This window comes from Bombus fervidus, chromosome 16 (assembly GCF_041682495.2).
Source record: "Bombus fervidus isolate BK054 chromosome 16, iyBomFerv1, whole genome shotgun sequence".
Lineage (NCBI taxonomy): Eukaryota > Metazoa > Arthropoda > Insecta > Hymenoptera > Apidae > Bombus > Bombus fervidus.
This window is the reverse complement of record NC_091532.1, coordinates 4,648,211-4,667,984: the sequence shown is the minus strand read 5'-3', so window position 1 is coordinate 4,667,984 and position 19,774 is coordinate 4,648,211. Positions and strand designations below refer to the sequence as shown.

General features: G+C 35.4%; 3 protein-coding genes across 12 annotated transcripts in view; all 3 read right to left on the bottom strand.

Moving 5' to 3' along the window:
- Window positions 1-475: 475 nt before the first annotated feature.
- Swm (Zinc finger protein swm) lies at window positions 476-5,642 on the bottom strand. 2 transcript variants are annotated; one of them, XM_072018798.1, is made up of 10 exons: window positions 5,413-5,642; window positions 4,279-4,397; window positions 3,910-4,207; window positions 3,664-3,822; window positions 3,233-3,591; window positions 2,910-3,158; window positions 2,322-2,837; window positions 1,439-2,223; window positions 1,094-1,348; window positions 476-921 (listed from the first exon to the last, which is right to left on the bottom strand). In XM_072018798.1, the coding sequence occupies exons 1-10, from the start codon at window positions 5,469-5,471 to the stop codon at window positions 841-843; spliced, it is 2,880 nt and encodes a 959-aa protein (XP_071874899.1). In that variant the 5' UTR covers window positions 5,472-5,642; the 3' UTR covers window positions 476-840. The 2 variants fall into 2 exon arrangements, with proteins under 2 accessions (XP_071874899.1, XP_071874898.1); XM_072018797.1 differs by having other exon boundaries at window positions 3,664-3,825; window positions 5,413-5,641.
- Window positions 5,643-7,725: 2,083 nt separating this feature from the next.
- On the bottom strand, window positions 7,726-10,339 carry LOC139995402 (excitatory amino acid transporter 3). Of its 4 annotated transcripts, XM_072018839.1 has the most exons (10): window positions 10,033-10,146; window positions 9,921-9,955; window positions 9,662-9,839; window positions 9,547-9,589; window positions 9,382-9,418; window positions 9,122-9,305; window positions 8,809-9,042; window positions 8,534-8,725; window positions 8,054-8,188; window positions 7,729-7,980 (listed from the first exon to the last, which is right to left on the bottom strand). In XM_072018839.1, the coding sequence occupies exons 3-10, from the start codon at window positions 9,823-9,825 to the stop codon at window positions 7,854-7,856; spliced, it is 1,116 nt and encodes a 371-aa protein (XP_071874940.1). In that variant the 5' UTR covers window positions 9,826-9,839; window positions 9,921-9,955; window positions 10,033-10,146; the 3' UTR covers window positions 7,729-7,853. The 4 variants fall into 4 exon arrangements, with proteins under 4 accessions (XP_071874938.1, XP_071874940.1, XP_071874939.1 ...); XM_072018837.1 differs by having other exon boundaries at window positions 7,726-7,980; window positions 9,921-10,338; XM_072018838.1 differs by having other exon boundaries at window positions 7,843-7,980; window positions 8,060-8,188; window positions 9,921-10,339.
- Window positions 10,340-10,614: 275 nt separating this feature from the next.
- Window positions 10,615-19,774, bottom strand: part of LOC139995386 (uncharacterized) — a 223,228-nt gene continuing 214,068 nt past the window's right edge. For 2 of the 6 annotated variants that reach the window (XM_072018787.1, XM_072018788.1), the window contains 14 exons: window positions 19,237-19,770; window positions 18,289-19,063; window positions 17,813-17,986; window positions 16,461-16,631; window positions 15,870-16,181; window positions 14,916-15,237; window positions 14,572-14,818; window positions 14,308-14,491; window positions 14,021-14,237; window positions 13,716-13,907; window positions 13,369-13,616; window positions 12,458-12,996; window positions 12,091-12,268; window positions 11,217-11,301 (listed from right to left, as the gene is read on the bottom strand). In XM_072018787.1, the coding sequence (XP_071874888.1) occupies window positions 12,097-12,268; window positions 12,458-12,996; window positions 13,369-13,616; window positions 13,716-13,907; window positions 14,021-14,237; window positions 14,308-14,491; window positions 14,572-14,818; window positions 14,916-15,237; window positions 15,870-16,181; window positions 16,461-16,631; window positions 17,813-17,986; window positions 18,289-19,063; window positions 19,237-19,770 (4,087 nt within the window). In that variant the 3' untranslated portion in view covers window positions 11,217-11,301; window positions 12,091-12,096. Of the gene's footprint in view, window positions 11,302-12,090; window positions 12,269-12,457; window positions 12,997-13,368; window positions 13,617-13,715; window positions 13,908-14,020; window positions 14,238-14,307; window positions 14,492-14,571; window positions 14,819-14,915; window positions 15,238-15,869; window positions 16,182-16,460; window positions 16,632-17,812; window positions 17,987-18,288; window positions 19,064-19,236; window positions 19,771-19,774 lie in introns of all 6 variants that reach the window. The other 4 variants (XM_072018789.1, XM_072018790.1, XM_072018791.1 and 1 more) reach the window with 4 other exon arrangements.

Below are 19,774 nucleotides of genomic sequence, written 5' to 3'. Positions count from 1 at the left end.
AAACTAATTTTAAAAATTTGCATATAACAATTATATATTATTTTTTCAGTATATATTGAAACAACTAGTGTAAAATTATGCATGAATAAGTTTTTTTTCAGTTCTAATCAACTTAGCTTCATTGACATTTGATAAAAGGAAATCATGACAATTATACATTACACTGTACATCATTACAGGAACAATTTTAAATAGTACATTAAGTGAAAGTAAAAAAGAAAAACCAATTACACTACTTAAAAGCGTTGTACGCTAAATCTTACGTAGTAATTATATAATAAATTGTATTTGTATCTTACAAGTTATAAATATAGTTTCCTCACTTTCGATTGTAAAATTTCTGAAAATTATAAGTATCTACCTACATCTAAAAGTCTGGTTACTTGTTTATTATAGATTATCTCGAAAGAAATAACAAGAGACAATTCACAATTCTACACACAAAGAAAAAGGACTTTGAATTCAGAATAAGATGTTTCCCATACAAAACATAGCGATTTTATTCTACAAATAATGGGATAAATTTGGTTAATTTTTTTGTTGTTGGAAACTTGTATATCTGTTTTCTATTTCACGATGCGCAATTTGACACGGCACATGTTTTTATAATACCGTTATAATGCGCATGTGTATATATTTAATATTATTAACAAATAGTGTAACACTCATAATAACGTGTATGAGCTCATAACCTGATTTTTTCATGTAAATCATGGCATTTGACGCATTAAACGATAGTGCAGCAATGGCGCAAGTGCTGAGCATATATTGATTCGCCCAGATCATCACACAGTCATTGTAGTTGGTACCAAGTTTTTGTCACGAATAACGCTGACGCTGCTATCGCCGCCAGCTTCGCGACTCACCATCTTCGTCTTCTTCTTCTTCGTTTTCTTCGAGAAGTAATGCCTCAGCGTTACCCTGTTACACAAATACAGGTTTGTACCGTGTAAAAGATGAATAAAATATTTCGCAACTTTTATTATTTATTCATATGTTAGAAAAAAGTAGGAGATTTTAATAAAAATAAAATAAAATATAGGTAATTGCGTTTTTAGAAATTACATCGTAATCTGAAATTTTAATGACTTACTTCTAAGTCAATATCTTCATCGGTAGTAGGTGGTACTTGCTCAGAACGTGAAGAAAGTTGTACAGATGTATTTGCATTTGTACCACTACCGCCGCGATGTAGGTGATGTCCAGAGACCCAAGTTATAGACAATAATCTATCCTGAAATGTGCGTCCTTTTACTAAAGCTATCTCAGCTTCTTTTCTTGATTTAAAATTGATTACAATCGAAGGCGTTGCGTCATCTACTATTTGATTCACTATTTCTCCAAATTGCTGAAATACAAATAATACAGATTTTCATTTATATGATCAGACAAAAGTAGAAACATACACATGTACAAAGATATAGAAATGAAATCCTACTTGAAAATGTGCTAAAACTTCAGCCTTTTCTTCGGTTTCGTAACCAGAGACTAGAAGACTTGTAGGTCTATGATCTACTGAAACATGGGCAAAGCTTCCTCTGCCGCGTCCCCTATATGATAATGCATGACTACCTCGTATAACTCTACTAGATCTTGTACCTCGACCAGCAGTTGGACCTGCATTTAAACCTAATGCAGCAGCTTGTGCTCGCAATTCATTTAATCTCTTTTGTAATTCTCCAGCATCTTGTCCTTCCTGCTGCGCGGTCATTAGATCTAATTCTGCGTCTAAGATCTCTTTTTGGGTTTGTTCTCTAGATTTGATTTGCGTTTTGTTACCACCAATTTGGCCGTTCGCAGCCAAATCTTTACGTAAATTATCAATAGATTGTTGCATGGTTTTGATTGTTGCCATAATTGCATCTTTTTGTTCTGGATTCTTTTCAGCTTTGTCAATCAAAGCTCGAATTTCTATTAAATGCTTATCTAATAGTTCTTGTTTTCTTTTACGCAAATCAGCAGTTAATTTTAATGCCTCTTTACGTTTCTCTTCCTGTTTTTTCTTTAACGTTTCCTTAGCGGCTAATATTTCTTGTGTCTTTTTTATTGCAAGAACTTTGTCTTCTCGCGTAGGAACAGTGGCGGTTTTTGGCGATGTTGGAACCAAAGTCTGTGAGACTTGTTCTTCGGTTGAACGACGAGTGGGAATATATTCATTTTCTTCAGTTTTTGCTGGCGCAGTTACAGCAGCACCTAATCGTTCTTTGACAGAGGGACGGCATCCTAAATAAAATGGAGCATTGTATTAAATATGGAATTTTTTATAAAAAAATAATTGGTGAACAAGTCAATGTATGGGAAAAAATATGAATAGTATATACCTGGTGGTACGTTCTCAATAGCACCACCAGCTGCATTGTTGTTAACATTGTTATGCCAAAAAACTTTGATAAATCTATTATTCAACACAGCCTCCGTACTTCTGTATGCAGCCTTTGCTTCAGCTGGTAGCTGGAAGGTAACCAACGCTCCCTCAGGATCTCCGCCGAAATTAACTTGGATATTTACAATTTTACCAAATTTTGAAAAATGATTATTCAACTGGGTTATGTTGTTCAGGCTACGTGGAACTTTTTTTAATTCCAGAGAACAATTAGCTGGATTATGTACCACTCGTTGTTTTGGTCCAAGACGATTAAAATCGAATGCTTGTTTACGTTTTAACGGATTTGTTTGAGTATGTGGTATCTCAGACGAGTTTGTATGTGGAATTACTGGCACACTGATCAGTTCCCGTCGACCCCTCCCATAAATTCCAGGTCCAGGTTGAGGATGTCTACCCCATGGCATTCGTGGCTCCATACTTGGTGCATCTGGATTGTATTCCGCAAAAGCATCTATCAAGATTCACATTACACCGTTATTACTACTATGTATTAACATTTTATATATGAATAAAAAATACTTACCCATATCAGAATGATGTTGATTCCTTAAATGTGGAGGAGGTAAACTTGCGAGAGGGAGGTGTTGTGGTGGAGCATTTCCATTAGGTCCTGGGGGTGGTTCTGGTACTGCTGTTACAGGTACTGTTCCTGGTGCTTGAGCACTATGTGGGCCAAAGGTCAGAACACGACTTAGAGCTACATCTTCTAATACAACAGGATCTGTACCATGATCATAGGGACAGAGATCACCTCTCATACAGTAACCTTTTTCTGTAAATATTAATTATTTACTACATAAAATTCCCTACATTATTCTTTGAAATCTCTTGATGATAAATACAAACCATCAAAATCCCTGCATCTCCTCTTGGCTTGAAAACCTGGTTGGTTATTTGGAACACTAGAAGCGACGGCAACGACGCTTTGAATTGATTGACTAGTAGTCGACAACCTCATGTCAACATCACCATGATTGCTATCCTGTGTTGGAGTACCTCCACCAGGACTCCCGTCAATTCTTTCTGTTCTATCCACTTCCATTCTTTCAGTGCGATCTATCTTTTTACGATCCAATGATCTTGATCGGGATCTAGAACGAAGTGGTGTCGGAGATCGATTTCTAAATCGTGCCCGATGATCACGATTATCAGGACCATCTCGTATTCTTGGGCGTATTGGTGATGTGCTGCGACTTCTGCTCCGTCTATAAAATAAATTAAATATTTTAGAAAAAGAATCCAAATATCTTATTAGTTAAAATAAATTTTGTATAGACCTTCTGTCATGTCGTCGTGTATTTGGTGGCGATTCGTTTCTCCATGGCCGACTCCTGTCGCGTTCTCGATCACGACGAATATGTTCTCTGCTTCTTGATCTACGTCTATCTCTCTCCCATGAGCGCGAACGTGACCTTGTTCGGGACCTCATCCGACCGCTTCTGAAATATATGTAGATCATACTCCAAAAAATTGTATTACACACAACTTGTAAGATTTTTTAACAATTTGAAAAAAAAACTCACCGACTCCTAGAACGTTTTTCCTTCTCTTTGTCAACTTTATCAGAGTCTGATTTTCTAGTTTCACGTTTACCTACTGCCATAGGTGCAGATCCATTCATTTGAAGTGGAGCAGGGGGATTTGTATTCATGGAAGTAATTGCAATTGTACTTTCAGTTACTTTATCTGTAGTTAATGCTGGTGGTGGTGGATTTACACCTGGTGGTGTCCCACCACCATCTGGATCACTTTTTGGTGGCGGAAGTACATATTCTTGAGTCTCTAATGTTTTAAATAACAATTCCACAAAATTTTTTGTTTCTGTAAAGAAAAGATATCATAATACAAAATAAATTTTCCAACACTGTTTCAATATTAAAATATGAACATACCTTGCTGCAAAAATACATCAAGCTGTTCAACCATTCCACCTCGCAGCTCTTCCAATGTTTTGTCCTTCTTAACGAGAGCATAAACATATTTTGCTAATGCAGCAGGATCTGCATCACAACTGTAAGATTATATTAATATTAATGTCTTGGAATAAATAATTGTAAGGTAATTATGTCTATTATATGATAGATACATAAAAAATTATAAATTAATATATATTAAATTATACAAAAATTATGTAACAACTAAGTTTATATTTAAAATCTTATATCGCATATATAATAAATAATTATGGAACATAATAATGTAATAAGCCATGCAGTGAAATTTTATTTTGTCAGTTATAATATGTTGCAATAGGAATCTGTTTACAGGTTATAAAATGCAAAACAAAAGGTTAAACTTTATTAAATCAATAAATTACAAATGAATAAATGAAGTTAGTTACATGTTTGCAATTAACTAATTATATATCAATGAAAGAATTATTTTAAGTAATATAAAAGATCTAATTCAATATATATGTATGATTTAAATTTTAACATATTTAGAAATATGTCTTTAACTAAAGTGTCTTCTATTTTAGATGTAATAATATATAATTACTAGGATGTTTATAATAAAAATCATAAATAAAATAAAAAGGTATTTCGAATATTGATCCCTTTCCATAGGGTAAACGATGTTTTAAATAAGTATTACTGTCAACAAATTGTTATGGAATAAGTAATTGCTTAAGTTGTTTATGTGAGAGGATTAGCAAATAAAAAGTGTGTTCTTAGTGGTATATTTGAATAAAACACATATAAAATATGTATTGCGGGTTAAAATGCAATATAATTGAACAAACTACATTCAATTATTCGAAATGCGTTCGCTGCAAAATAGATACGATATAGTCGTGAGAATGGGGCATATCATTACTCGATTGATTATTATTAAGAATATGATAAATTTGACGGAGGATCGCTAGTCAAAATGATCTATCAACAATCATTCAGAAGCAGGCAACAGTAATACATGTAAATATAATTCTGCATAGGGTGTAAAGCATAGCACATGTACGGCCATTTACAACATCAAATGCGTACACATACACCTAAAACTGTGTTCGGACAAGCTGGCCTACTTACAGTGGTTCCAAGACGGCAGTAAGCCACGCCTTGAATTGATCCGGATTCTCTATTATCATTTTTAGTAAATACGCAAAGAAAATCACATGGAACTTTCCAAAGACACACGTTAATTACACAATTTCTGGGCGGGAATAAGTACTCTCCTAAGTAAAGACAGTCGCCATTCTGAAATCTCTCTCCCTATACATGCAATGTTCACATAGATAGACTTTTCACTTCTAGAAAATGTCACGGGAATCGCTGCAGCAGTATGTTAAGTAGGTTAGGTTCGCTCGCTAGTTTATTAACATAGAGTATATTGTACATAGTTGTGTTTGCAGTGTTTCAAAACATCTTCGTTTTAGTGGATTTTTGATGCATTTAAGAATATCTATACTTTGTTCAATCAGTCGAATTTGGAAAAGTATAACTGATTTTAGTTAATAGTTGATTACTATTGGATTATAATTTTCAGATGATAGCTTTATATTATTGTAGAAAATGTTTAAATTGATACTACTACTATCAGGTCTGTAAGTATGAAACCGAAATTTGCCTATAGATGGCCCTAGCTGATAATATAGTTATCACTAAACTGCGTCATTGATGTCAAAAGTCTTTGTTGACATCTCACAAACATTTTCGACTCAGAACAATACAAGTTTCATACAACAGTATAGTTTGTAATAGCGTTGAACGAATGTCGAATTTTGTGCCTGGAAACTACGATTTGCGGACAGCATTGATTTTCTGTTACCATTTGAAGAAAACTGCTGCAGAATCGCATCGAATGCTTGTCGAAGCTTACGGTGAGCATGCTCTTGGTAAATCACAGTGTTTTGAGTGGTTTAAAAAATTCAGAAGTGGCAATTTTGACGCGAGGAACGAAGAACGTTGAAGACCACCGAAAAAGTTTCAAGACAGAGAATTGCAAGCATTGTTGGATGAGGATGACGCTCAAACGCAACAACAACTCGCTGATCAATTAAACGTGACACGAGAAGCCGTCTCCATACGTTTGAAAGCCATGGGAAAGATCCAGAAGATGGGAAAATGGGTTCCACATGAACTGAATGAAAGACAGCAGGAAAACCGAAAAACCACTTGCGAAATGCTGTTCGCCAGATACAAAAGAAAGTCATTTCTCCACCGAATTGTGACTGGCAATGAAAAGTGGATATTTTTTGAGAATCCTAAGCGTGAAAGATCATGGGTAGCTCCAGGCGAACCACCGACATCGACTACAAGACCAAATCGCTATGAGCGGAAGACAATGCTCTGTGTTTGGTGGGATCAGAATGGTATGATCGTTAAATGATCGCGAAACCGTTAATACTGAGCGCTACCGACAACAAATGATCCATTTGGATCAAGCTTTACGTGAAAAACGACCAGAATATCAAAAAAGGCAACACAAAGTAATTTTGCTTCATGATAATGCACCATCGCATACAGCAAAACCGGTCAAGGAAACGATTGAAGCGTTCAGTTGGGAAATACTTTCGCACGCGGCTTACTCACCAGACATGGCTCCGTCCGATTACTATTTATTTGCATCGATGGAACACGCGCTTTCTGACCAGCACTTCACTTCTTACGAAAATATACGAAAATGGCTCGATGACTGGTTTGCCTCAAAAGAGCGACAGTTTTTTTCGCATGGCATCCACGAATTGCCAGACAGGTGGGAAAAATGTATAGCTAGCGATGGGCAATACTTCGAATAAAATATTTTTAATCATTTTCATACAATAAACGTGTATTTTTTTATACAAAAATTCCGGTTTCATATTTACATACCTGGTAAACCTGATAAATAATTCTTTAAATAACAGTACACATTTATTCAACTTAGTTTGAGATTAATGAGGTTAATGTTCGAAAAAGTAATTGTCTATTTGATAGTAGATATCATATTGTTTCCTCTAGATTTTGATCACGTGGTTTTATTTATTTATTTATCTTGGCTCGACTCGTTAGTAAGAGCACATTTAAATTCAATATATTTCACGTTGATTGAAAAATGTAATTTTTAGAGTTAGTAATTATTATCGTATATTAAAAAAGTGAAAAAGACATAGTTGTAAAATATTCTTAATTGAAACCATGAAGATCATTGCAAATAACTATCCAACATTGTCAACACACATTACTAACATATTACTAGACTAGTGAAATTCTTAAAATCCTTAAATTCGTAAAATTTAAATTTCTTTCGATGAATACTTTATCACTTATATATGTAATGTAAATTTAAAAAATTGATTTAAATTGTGGAAAAACATATCGAATATCTTTATAAAACTTGGAGAAAGATATAAGTGGATCTTTTAAGCTTATATTTACAGTATACAAATATTATTTTGTTTATAAATGAGTATATTTTTATTAACGTTTAATATTATTTTTTACATTTCAAATATTTCAATAATTTTTGATTTACTTAAAATTTCAATCTATTACGCGGAAGTATATAATCCTATTTCCTCTGGTATAGAGTTTTGTTTACTTTTTTTATAATGATGACTTATTATTCCAGCCCCTAATGCATCTGCTATGATGTTTAAAGTGGTTCTAAAACGATCTCTAAACATAAATTGTGATTATTAATATTTTAATGAATGTTTAAAATCGCATAAATACATCGTTGGATGCTTACACGAACCAATCAATGGCGATAATTAATGAAACATCTTCTACTGGAACTCCCACGGAATTTAATACCATTATTAACATTACATAACCACCACTAGGTAAGCCGGCAGCACCAATACACGACAAAGTACATGTTATACTGTAAATTTTCCAGTATTATTGTATTATTGTTATTAGACTACGGATTTTTATGCAAATTTATATTTTTATAATTGCAGTTAAAAGAATTAAACCTATGTAGAGTATTCATTTACTTCCTAAATATTATAATAAGCACTTTGAAATATTTTACATATGTTTACATATTATATCCATTCTCTACATGTTAGCACCGTTAGATTTTCTATAAATGTAATTCACAATTTTATAAACACTATTTAATAAATAAAAATTCATAGTCTAATTATTATTTTTCATTATGTTTATGAAAGTTGTTTATCAATTCATAAATTTATATAGGAAGGTTGTTTATCTTTATACAAACCAGATTATTATGATCTTGAACAATGAAAATTGTAATCCATGCAATTGAATTATAAAAATTGCACCAATGCTTTCATATAATGCTATACCATCCATATTTATGGTGGCTCCAATTGGTACAATAAACTTAGATATTTTAGAAGGTATTCCAATGCGTTCCAAGCATGATATTGTTACTGGAACTGTAGCTGTGCTGAAATATAAATATAAAGTATATAATATAATAATTTTATTAACAAGCAATAAATTAACAATATATTGTATTAGTTTAAATACCTTGATGATGTACCAAATGCTGTAGCAAAAGCTGGTCCAAGTTTAACTATGATGTTGTATGGAGATTGACGGGTACATATAAAATACAGTAGAGGAAGTAATATTAAACCTTGTATAAGCAAACCACTGAAGACAGTTAAAATATAAATTCCAAGCCTTTTTATTAAACTGTTAAAGTCTTCTACTTCAAGAATTTTTGCAGAAATAAGAAATAGTGCACTTATTGGTACTAGCCTGTATAAAATGAATATATTTGCATGTAATAAAAGTTAATGATTTCTTTTTTATAGTATTTAGCATTTAGAAATTTTACATTATTGCCCAACTCATGATCTTCATCATTGCATCTGATAAAGATAGAAAAAAGTTTATTAAAGGTTCTCCTTTTGCACCTATATCTCCAATTGCTAATCCCAAGACTAAACTAAAAACTACTAATCCTAATACATCTGTTCCTGGTACATTCATATGATCTATTTTCCATTCATCAATTGGTACTAAAAGATAAAAATCAAATTTTAATTTAACTTTTATAAACTCAATTTGTCCCTTTCTTAAGTTGCTATAACATACCTGATTCATTCTTTGATTTTTGTAATACAGTTTGATACTGAAATTGTGTTTTATTTATTTTTGTTGTTGTTCAAATTAAGTTGTATTAAGTTTTAATTTGTTTTAATTAAATTGATCATAATAATGGTTGTAGATGAAAGATAGAAACTTATAAAATTTTATTACCTGGAATAAGGTTGCACTCACTATGTTTTCTGGGATAAAATTTCTGTAATATAAATAAAGAAAATAGATTGAATAAATAAAAACAAGAAACAAATTAATATTATACATGAACTACCGAAATAGATCTAATATTGTGTCCATTGTTATTGAATATCTTGTTGTATTTTGTGTTATGATGTTTTTATCTTTAAGTAAATCACCAGGTCTTATTGTTTGAACTAGTATAACACTTAGTATTATTCCAAGTGATGTTGTTATTGTATAGTAATATAATGCCATTGTTCCAATGCGACCTATGCATTTTAGAATTTTAAGATTTGTAATAAGAAATTCTTGTTTAACAATGATGACAATGTAAGTTGCTTTATACTTACCTGATTTTTTCAAGTTGCAAGTAGCACTCACTATACTGGATGTTATAAGAGGCAATATTAAACAATTTACAATTCTCATGAATAGTTCTCCAGGAAACTTTAGATACATTACATTTCGTTTGGTCCATGGTTGAAGAGTAAAAGTTTTAAGAACGAGTCCTAATGAAATTCCAGCACATACACCAATAACTGTCCATAATATTATCCTTTGTCTCAGTATTTCTTTTAATATATTCATTATATATCAATTTACCAATATTTGTCACTAAATTTAGTATAGAGGAACTTGTATTTTGTATTAAAAACCATTAAATTATTTTTTTTACACAAATATTAATAACGTAAAATCAGAGAGAACTTTGTATGTATAAGAGATAAGGATTCTTATCTAATGTAATGATACAAGAAAATTTTTTCTTTGTTATAGAATTTTCAGAAAAAAGTAACTTTTTATGAAACCTGCTGTTTTATCTAAAGTGTTGAGGATATGGATGAAGCACTATTTAAAAATAGGGAACATTACCTTGAGAAAGATATCTTATGACAGAGATATATTTATGACCCTTTTACAATCGTAATACAATATAAGAGATAGTTGTACTTTTATCTTACAACTACACTCTTTAAATGATTGTGTTTCAAATTAGTTTGTTGAAAAAATAGCCTTATCACATAAATAAATAAATGACTAATATTGATATTTTACTTTTTATTTATTTTGCATCTATTACAATATAATAAATATGATCGTGCACAGTACATGAAGAATGTGTATTTACACACGTTTTTATTAATTTTCAGGCCATAATTTTACGTATTTGTAACTGAGTTCGCATTATAATGATATATTTTTTCTTAAATCGCTCAATATAATTTATACATATCTTTACAATTCTGCATAATCCACATCACATTATGCATTTCATTTGCACCCAGTCTTCTGAAGAAAAAAAATCTCATATTATGTCGTCCTCTCCCATCAAAGTCATGACTATTAATCCTTAAAGATTTCAATAATTAATTCATTTTTTATTTCTTTCGTTTATATGAAGTATTAGTGAGATCAGTAAAGAATTTTATTAACGTTACATTTATACAAAGTCATGTTTCGTAAAGTTAACATATCTAGATCTACATATTTCTCTATACTGTTTAATATTTGGTTTTTTTTTTGTATTACGCAATTTTCATCTTCTTTCTTTTTTATTCAACAGCAATTCTTATAAATCATATTCTTTTTCGTTTACTTTTTCATATGAGGTAATTTGATTTTGCTCAAATAAAAAGAGAAGAATTTGTTTATTGACTTCCGCTTTTTGGTGATTACGATTCGCCAGCCGCAATAACGGATTCCGGTGTCCCGCTGAGGTGACAAAACAACCTACATCACAAAAAATTAGGATTTTGATTAGTCCTTTGTCTTTGTTTTTTTGCTTTATTGTTAATTATTACGTAAATAATAAACTCGACACGACACACTTAAACGTAGATTAGTGAGATGGTTATTCTGAAAAGATTAAAACATTAAAACTCTTTAAATTTCATGTTTTGCTAAATTTCTAATCTTATCGTAAAATCTAATGTTATATATGTATAGTTATTTCTGATCATGCAAAATATTTATAAGTTACGATTTAGTAGAAAAGGAATACAAAAATCTACTGATACCACTTCCAAAACTGAACACTGTAATTACAGTGCATAAGGATCAGCTACTTCTATTTTCTTGTAAATTGAATATATATATATGTATATATATATGTATGTATGTCATTCAAGTACTGTAATATTTAAAAAAAGAAAAAAAAAGAGAAAAAGAAAAAAAAGAAGAAGAAGGAAACTTAAAAATTTATCATTCAATAATCTTCAAATTAAAACTGAATTAAACGAAAACTTCAAGGGATGAAAATATTTAAATTCTAATACTAAAGTGTACGATTGCATGGAAATTGTAAGTATGTATATTTGTAAAGCATAATGGAATTATGCAGTGCATTGTAGAGAAAAATACAATTAAATACAATGCTGTAAACATTTGTACAATTTCATACGAATTAAACGTTTCTTTAAGTGTTTGGTGATTTATTGTTTTTTTACAATCATTCAAAATACGTTGTATTTGTATCATAGACATTTTTTATGACCCTCAAAAGTGAAACTGTGTCAATACCTGTCCCTACAAAGGTGTTTCCTTCCGTGCCTCGGCCTTCCACTGAAATCCATTAACTCGTGTTGTGATAGGCTTATTTCTATTAGTTGCATTTTCAATTCCATTTCTAACACCTGCTACTAATCTCATGGCTGGGTTGGAAACCAAGCCATTGCGCTTTGGTTTTGCATTGCTTGCACTGTAATAAAAAAATCAGACCATTCAGAAAGTATCTTTCATGCTTAATCTCTAATATAGTCTATTAGAAAAGTCGCTCCAATATGTTTTAGAAACAATTTACAACAAATTAACTATTATTAAGTGGTCTATATTTAGGACGAGGGAGTTTCTTTAACATTTTTATTATATTATTGAAACGCAATCTTACCTGGCAGGTGTATGGTCAGAGGTATGTTTCACGCTTCTGCCAACACCAGCGCCACTATTTCCCAATATTATCCTCATGTGAGTGTCCCTAGTGAAATGAGTATCGGCCGAGTTCCTTTTCTCGTCAAGACCATTTTTCTTGTCCTTCGTTACGCTTAAACCTAACATTTCGTTTGTTAATTCAAACGGTTTGCTAATGTCGTTTTTATCGATGATCTCTGTCTTTATGTTGATCGGTTCGTAAATGGCTGACGTGTGATTGTATCCTCCGATCTGCGCTTTGTATGGTATATTCTGGTTTCCAGTCAACAACGATACTCCAAGCTGACTCTGTATCACGTTCGCAGCGGTCTGGGCACTAGGTGGACTCGTATTCGTCGGCGAGTAGGGTATCAGGCTGTCGCTTAACGGCGAATGAGGCGGTGAAGCGTAGATAGGACTCTGCGGTTCGCTTTTCAGAGGTGACAAAAGCTTGCTGAGCGGACGACTCTTCGCTCCCCTCGAGCATTGTTGCAGTTGTTGCGTGAAAGATAATGGTGTCTAAAATTATAGCAGACAGATAACGCGTGGTTCTCCATAGGAATCAAATTCGTAGCGTGTATAGATCGAGTTGGCCTCTAACGTTTGCATAAAAATCAATCGAATGTACGTTTTAAATGTGCATCAGGTTGTTTGAGAGAGTTAGTAGATTGCATTTAAACAAAATCTTCGTACGAAGAGTGGCATTGTATAAATAACGATCTGTACACGGGTGCATGAAAACAGAATAAACAAAACATGCAGCCAGAAAGAGATGATGGAACGTGACGGATGAGAGCCGATTGGAAGTGGTATCGGAGAGCTCGAACTGGCTCTTCAAGTTACACAAGAGAGTTAATCGGGAAAGCATTAGAAACAACGATTGTTACCTACTTTTATTACCTGATTCACCATCGAGTTCTGGTTGAATTTCCCTTGATCGCTCTTTGTGCTACCAGTCAAGTTGCTGCTGGATTTGCTGTTGCTGGAATTGTTGCCTAAGGACACGCAGCTTCTTCTTTTCGTCGAATCAGGTGACTCTGCTGGACTGTATTGCGTCGACAGAGGATTCAAGATTGCAGACGATGGTTTCGTTTCAGCTGTGGAGTTTGATGTCACCGAAGTAGCGCTACTACTTCCACCTGCATTATATATGCATTGTAATAACGTAATAAACAATATACATAATTATGGACATGACGACAAATTACGCATTGCAGAATTATGAGAAATAAACGAACCTCCGTTGATACCAGGCCTCAGACTTCGTTGATTAGCCGAATGTTCCTCGAGTAGCCTGACCACGGTGTCGTGGCCACTTTTGGCAGCCACCTTGATAGCGTTTCGGCCACAATGATCAGAATGACTGGGATCAGCACCGTGATTTAAGAGTGCTCGTACGCAGTGCTCATGACCCTCTTGTGCGGCGATACCTAATGAATGTTGACCAATTTAATTACTTTCTTATATAAATACAACAATGGTGATAGTCAAGTATGTGAGAAAAAGGTCATGTTACTGATCAAACTTTGGTCATTATCAGTACCCAGAGCTGTTGCGCCTTGGTTGCAAGTATGATCAGGGGTTGCTCCATGTTCCAGAAGCAGCCTGACAATGGCTGCGTGACCCTGCCAGGCAGCAGAGTGTAAAGGAGTTCTATTCTCATTGTCACAGGCGTTTACGCTCGCACTGCCTTCTGTTAGCAACAAAGCTACCATTTCGACGTGTCCTTGCCAAGCACTCACATGCAGAGGTGTTCGACCCTGGAAAATCACATTAAATTTACAAACATATACAAAACAACTAAAAAGGTACAAAAATTCTTATACTTACTTCCGAGTCTCTACTTTCCACGTCAGCTCGCGCATGCTCCAGCAAGAATCGCGCCATCGCCAGTCTGTTCTCCAGAGCAAGGATATAAAGAGTGCTTCTTCCATCGGCATCTTTCGCATTCACGTCTGCATTGTGACTTAATAGTACCCTGACGGTGTCATAATGTCCCTCCAAAGCTGCGAGTCTGCAATTGACACCATGAAGATATTTTATAAAATGAAACAGATAGAGGATTTAGCCAAGGTATCGTTATTATTAAATTACCTTAGAGCCGTCTTTCCATCGTGAGCGTGTTGATCGATCGGTGCTCTATGTTGTTCCAGGAGTCTCTCAACTAATGCAGCGTGTCCTTCTTGCGCGGCTAGCATCAGAGCGCCTTTCCCATCGTTGTCAGTTTCGTCAATTTTGGCTCCAGCTTCCAGTAATGCTTCGCAAACATCGATATGCCCTTCGAATGCCGCATAATGTAATGGCGTCCATCCTGAATTGTCCCTGTGTTGCTCGTCCAAGCCTAAAAGATGTTGCAAGTTATCTCCAGAAATAATTCAAAGGACTTAATACCGAATTAAGATAAAAATAATCGAGAGGAAAGAGAAGGTATTTTATACCTCTGTCCAATAATTGTTTTACTACATCAGTGCCGCCTTGGGCAGCAGCAACGCTCAAAACGGTCCTGCCCTCGTTATCAATGCTGTCAACGTAGCATCCCCAGAATAAGAGAAGAGCGACCACTGATCCATGACCCATGCTGGCAGCTGCCCACAAAGGTGTACGCCCCGTAGCATCGCAATGATCCACATCTGCCTCGTATTCCAATAACAACTCGCAAACGTCTCTGTGTCCCTCGAACGCGGCCACTAACAATGGTGTCATGCCATCCTTATCCTGGTGATCGACTGCAGCTCCTCTCTCCAAGAGGATCGTAACCACCTGTGACAGAAGATCATATATTCGTTTATAAACGTATACCGAGATCTCACAAGTGAATAACTTTGCGTAATTTTATTAATACGAAATTTAAAGTTTTCATGCTTCAACTGACTGTTACTTGTGCATTTTAGTGCTGAGCGTTACTAGGATCTCTTAATAGGAATTTTAGATCTCTCTTTTTATCACTCATTATAAAGATCATCACAAAACATTAAAAGCCAGCCTTTCAGTTCGCTGGGCATGGGATTGGACATAAAAATTCGAATGCAGCGAGCTTAAAGACATCGGCACTAAAATGATTCAGGATTTCTAATATCAGCTAGTGTCTGCATTATATCAATCGATTAATCAGATCGCACTTACGATCTTCTTAAACTTTAACTACCTTACACAATACTAAAAAAAAAAAAGAAAAACAAAAACAAAAAACAACAGTGTGATACGATAATGGAATGATATCAAACAAACTAAAATTTCGTTGTTAGTACGTATGAAGAGAAACAGTATTCGTGTTCCAGCAGTGTCTTGTGCAACGATAGATCTTGCAAGTATCTCGTTCTTGCTTGTCCCATAACATCATTGCCTTTCTTTATCTTTCGACAGCCGTGAAAACGAGGGGAACGGAAACTAACTTTTGCATAGCCATGATTGGAGGGTACACATAAGGCAGCTACGCTGAGGGCAGTCCTTCCGTCGTTATCAGCGTGATCGATCTCCGCGCCGAAGTCTAGAAGGTGTTCGACGATCTCGCTGTGACCCATGTAGGCAGCGGCAATTAAGGCGGTTCTACCCTCGTCATCGGTTCTGTTGACGTCGGCGCCGTGCTGCAGAAGCGCTTTAACGATGTCCTCGTGGCCACCCCATGCGGCTGCTCTGAGCGCGGTTCGTTGATCCCAATCGGCGCAATCCACCATTGCCCCGTGCTCCAGCAGCATTTCGACTACCTATATTTTTATTTCACCGTTTATATTCCTCCACTGACTTCCCCCTTTTATTATCATACTTCAATACTTGCAATCCTCATTAAAATATTCAGATATATTAATCGACTGTTACTGTGTATCATTTGACTGTTAACTCGTGTTGCAATCAAATTATTATTTCGTCTGTTAAACGTGTATCAACAACGACTATATTCTCGACTGTATGCAAGGATGATGATGACATTGTTAAGGATAGATGATTCGATGTCTCGAGTTCTGTTGTTTTATTCTAACGATTACCTGAGTATGTCCACCCCAGGCAGCAGCTCTCAGGGCTGTCCATCCGTCGCAGTCAGCGTGATCCGCACAGGCCCCTGAAGCCAGCAAAACTCGTACTACGTCTGCATAACCGTGTCTCGCTGCCAGATTTAAGGGTGTTTGACCGTGACGATCGGTGGCTTCCAGTTTTGCCTGCGTGATTAGAAAATATGCAACATGTAACATGGTATTAAACACGGTTTGCCAATCTGTGGAATTTTCGAATTTGCGATTCTTTCGTGGTTGGGAAATGTTTTTTTTATCATTTTTACTCTATTAATTAAATACATATGAAGTTCGTAAGTTTTATTAGGAAAATTTTTTATATGGAAGCCTGTGGTTATTATTTTTTATTATGTATTTATTTAAAGATTCTTAGCACTAATTATAAATATAAATTAAAATTATATACTAGTAAATTTATTTTATTTATCTTATTAAATAGGAGGATGGCGATTATTTCATTATCATAAAAAAGTATCGCGACTCAAAAAGTGTAGAGAAACACCGGTATAAAGGGTTTTAATTTATGTGAATCTACTTTTCTCTACATAGTGACTGTCAAAACTTTCCAAAGTATATACCAATTTTGGTTCAAATAATATGTTAATAAAAATTGGGTTTTATGAGCCCAGGTACAAATTGTGTACCTGGTCCTTTATTTTCAGAAAGTCGTTATTTCAACAATATAATGAGATTACACCGTAGTTAGAAACTTTTGACAAGCATTGTATTTATGATAATTGCTGCAACTAATAAGGGAAGATCGTAAACCGGCACAGTTGCGGTTAATGCTTTATGATTCGTTTATGCTTCTTCCTTATTACATTGTAAGCTTGGTTTCCCTTAAAGACTGCTCTTTATGATGTCCACTTACAATTATTACGGTATAAATGTTAGTATACATACGTTAGGGAAGTCAATATAATTGCCAAACGAGATTAATTATTAATTATATATTATAAAATGCTATATGCAATTTTATATTATTATGTGAATGTCACTAAACGGACAAAGATTTCTTTCACCCACTAAATATCATAATGATTATTTTATTTTATGCTCGTATCTTTGCATATCTATACATTTTTACATTGAAATTACCACAAATGCATAAATATCCACAATGTAATTAAAATTGTTATAGAGAATCCATTTGTGTGTTCTAAAATTGTACATACTATGCTTTAGACTGTATAGAACATTAAGAAAATTTTTCTTTTGTAAATATTTTTCTATAAATTTCTAATTCTTCGTTCGGCATGTGAAAAACGCATTGTTGTTGGTATAAATCAAGATGTAGCTTTTTAAAAATAGGAAAGGTTGATCCTTACCTGAGGACATGTCGCCAGAGCCAACTCCAGCAGAGATGCATTACCGTCTGCAGCAAGCGTGTGCAGCACTGTTCGTCCGCAAGAATCAGCTTGATTGATGTCCCCGCTTTCGCCGAGCAGTTCCGTTAATGGCTCGCTGGGAGATTCATCCATAGGGCTTACGTCTTGCGAGACCTGTGACAAACATCACGGTTATACGATTTCTATTTCTGGCTTTAGCCCTTGCGTAATCGCGAATTGCTTTTGTCTATGACATATAAATAAGAAGAAGCTTACTACGTATCCTAAAACTGTCGTTTAACAATATTAATAATTTCAAATCGTTGTCCGCTCCTTGTCAGATAAACAACTTCATTCTCTTAATTGCTAGAGCCTAAATTTAATCGACAGATTAATTTACTCAAAGACAATAGCAATAAGTATTCGCTTTTAAAATTCCAGTTTCCCAATAAACGCAAACGTTCAAAATTAATTACTTGACTAGAAGAGACAGCATCCTTGCTGGCATCGTCCTCGACGACCTTTTCCGAGGGCTTGGCGCCCGCATCGATCAACAGTTTCAACAGCTTCACTTCCTGCCTGGGCCAGAGGATGCACTCTGAGCTGTCCAGGTAGCAATCTTCTATCGGTGCTCCGCTGCCTATCATCCAGAGTACTTGAAGCGTGTGCACGTCCAGGTTACAATTTGTGGTAGCGACGTTCGTTATGGACCGTTGCAGGTGTTGTCCAAGCACGCAGATCTCATCGGCGTTCAATTCCGGTCCGCGAAGGGTGTAATAAGCGGCTAGCATCGCGTGACCTTCCACAGCGGAGCACAAATACTTCTGCGTGCAGTGTTTCACGTCCAGCAACCATTCTGCGAAGCTATGATGGAATAACATCAACGCTCCTGCACGAGAAACAGAGATGACTCTGCGTAGAAGGTGGAGACGTCGATTGAAGTCTTCTATGGTGATGTTGGTGCACGCAGTTTTCACGCATTTGTAGAGTATTTCCTGGGTGATGGGTAGTTTTGCAGCTAAGATCACGTTCAATAGAGGTTGGACTTTGGCAAATTGCTTTCGACTGAAGAGCCTTTGACACAGCCATAGGTAAAGACCGTTCAAGGTGCCTGGTATCTCGCGAACCTCGCGTAGAACGATGAAGTTTTCGGCTACCCCGTCGAGAACTTTTTCTAGATAGAGGAAACAGCCGTTGCTCTTGATGTGCAGCTGGTTCAGCATCTCGGCTGTGTCGCGCGAGATGTGCTGCCTGGATGAATGAAAATTAACTCGTATTTAGCGACTGTAATTGCAAGTGTTGGCTTTTAGCTATCAGTTTATACGCTACAAACGACCATGGAAGTTTGGTATTGGAAAGACCAATCAAAAATTTCAATAATTTCAACAAATACGCGTGTCGATGCGATATCAACGAATACACACCTGAGCGCGTCTTCTTGATCCAACCGTGCCAGGATATACTGTTGGATGTCTCTCACCACCAAGGATTTCCTTAGATCGTCTAAAGGGATCTTCCGGAAGCCGCTGAACATCCGTGAGATGGGTTTGCTCTGACGTCGAGCAGTACAAACCAGAAGCAACCATTGAGGGAATAGGTGATGATGATTAGCCAATAATTCAGCGATCGTTCTACTGACGTTATCATTCTCCCTTCTCGAGTCTCTGGTGCCAGTTTGAGGAAGATCCAGAGTCTGTCCCTCGTCGATCGAGTCGACTAACAGGAACAGGCAACATTTTGGTGGCTCTAACTCCAATAGAGGGAACAGCAGTGCTTTCTTTAAAGCGTCGTCGGGATCTCTGTCGAGGACATCCGGTTGCAAAGCGGCTTGTATCTCTGGATCGGTTCGAAGCTTCTCCGCGTAAGCTTCTGCTACCATTTCCCTCGATGTCAATGGCACTGTCGTGGCGTTGCTGGTTGTCGTCGCGCTGCCTGGTATCGGTGAGCTCGAAGACACTCTGC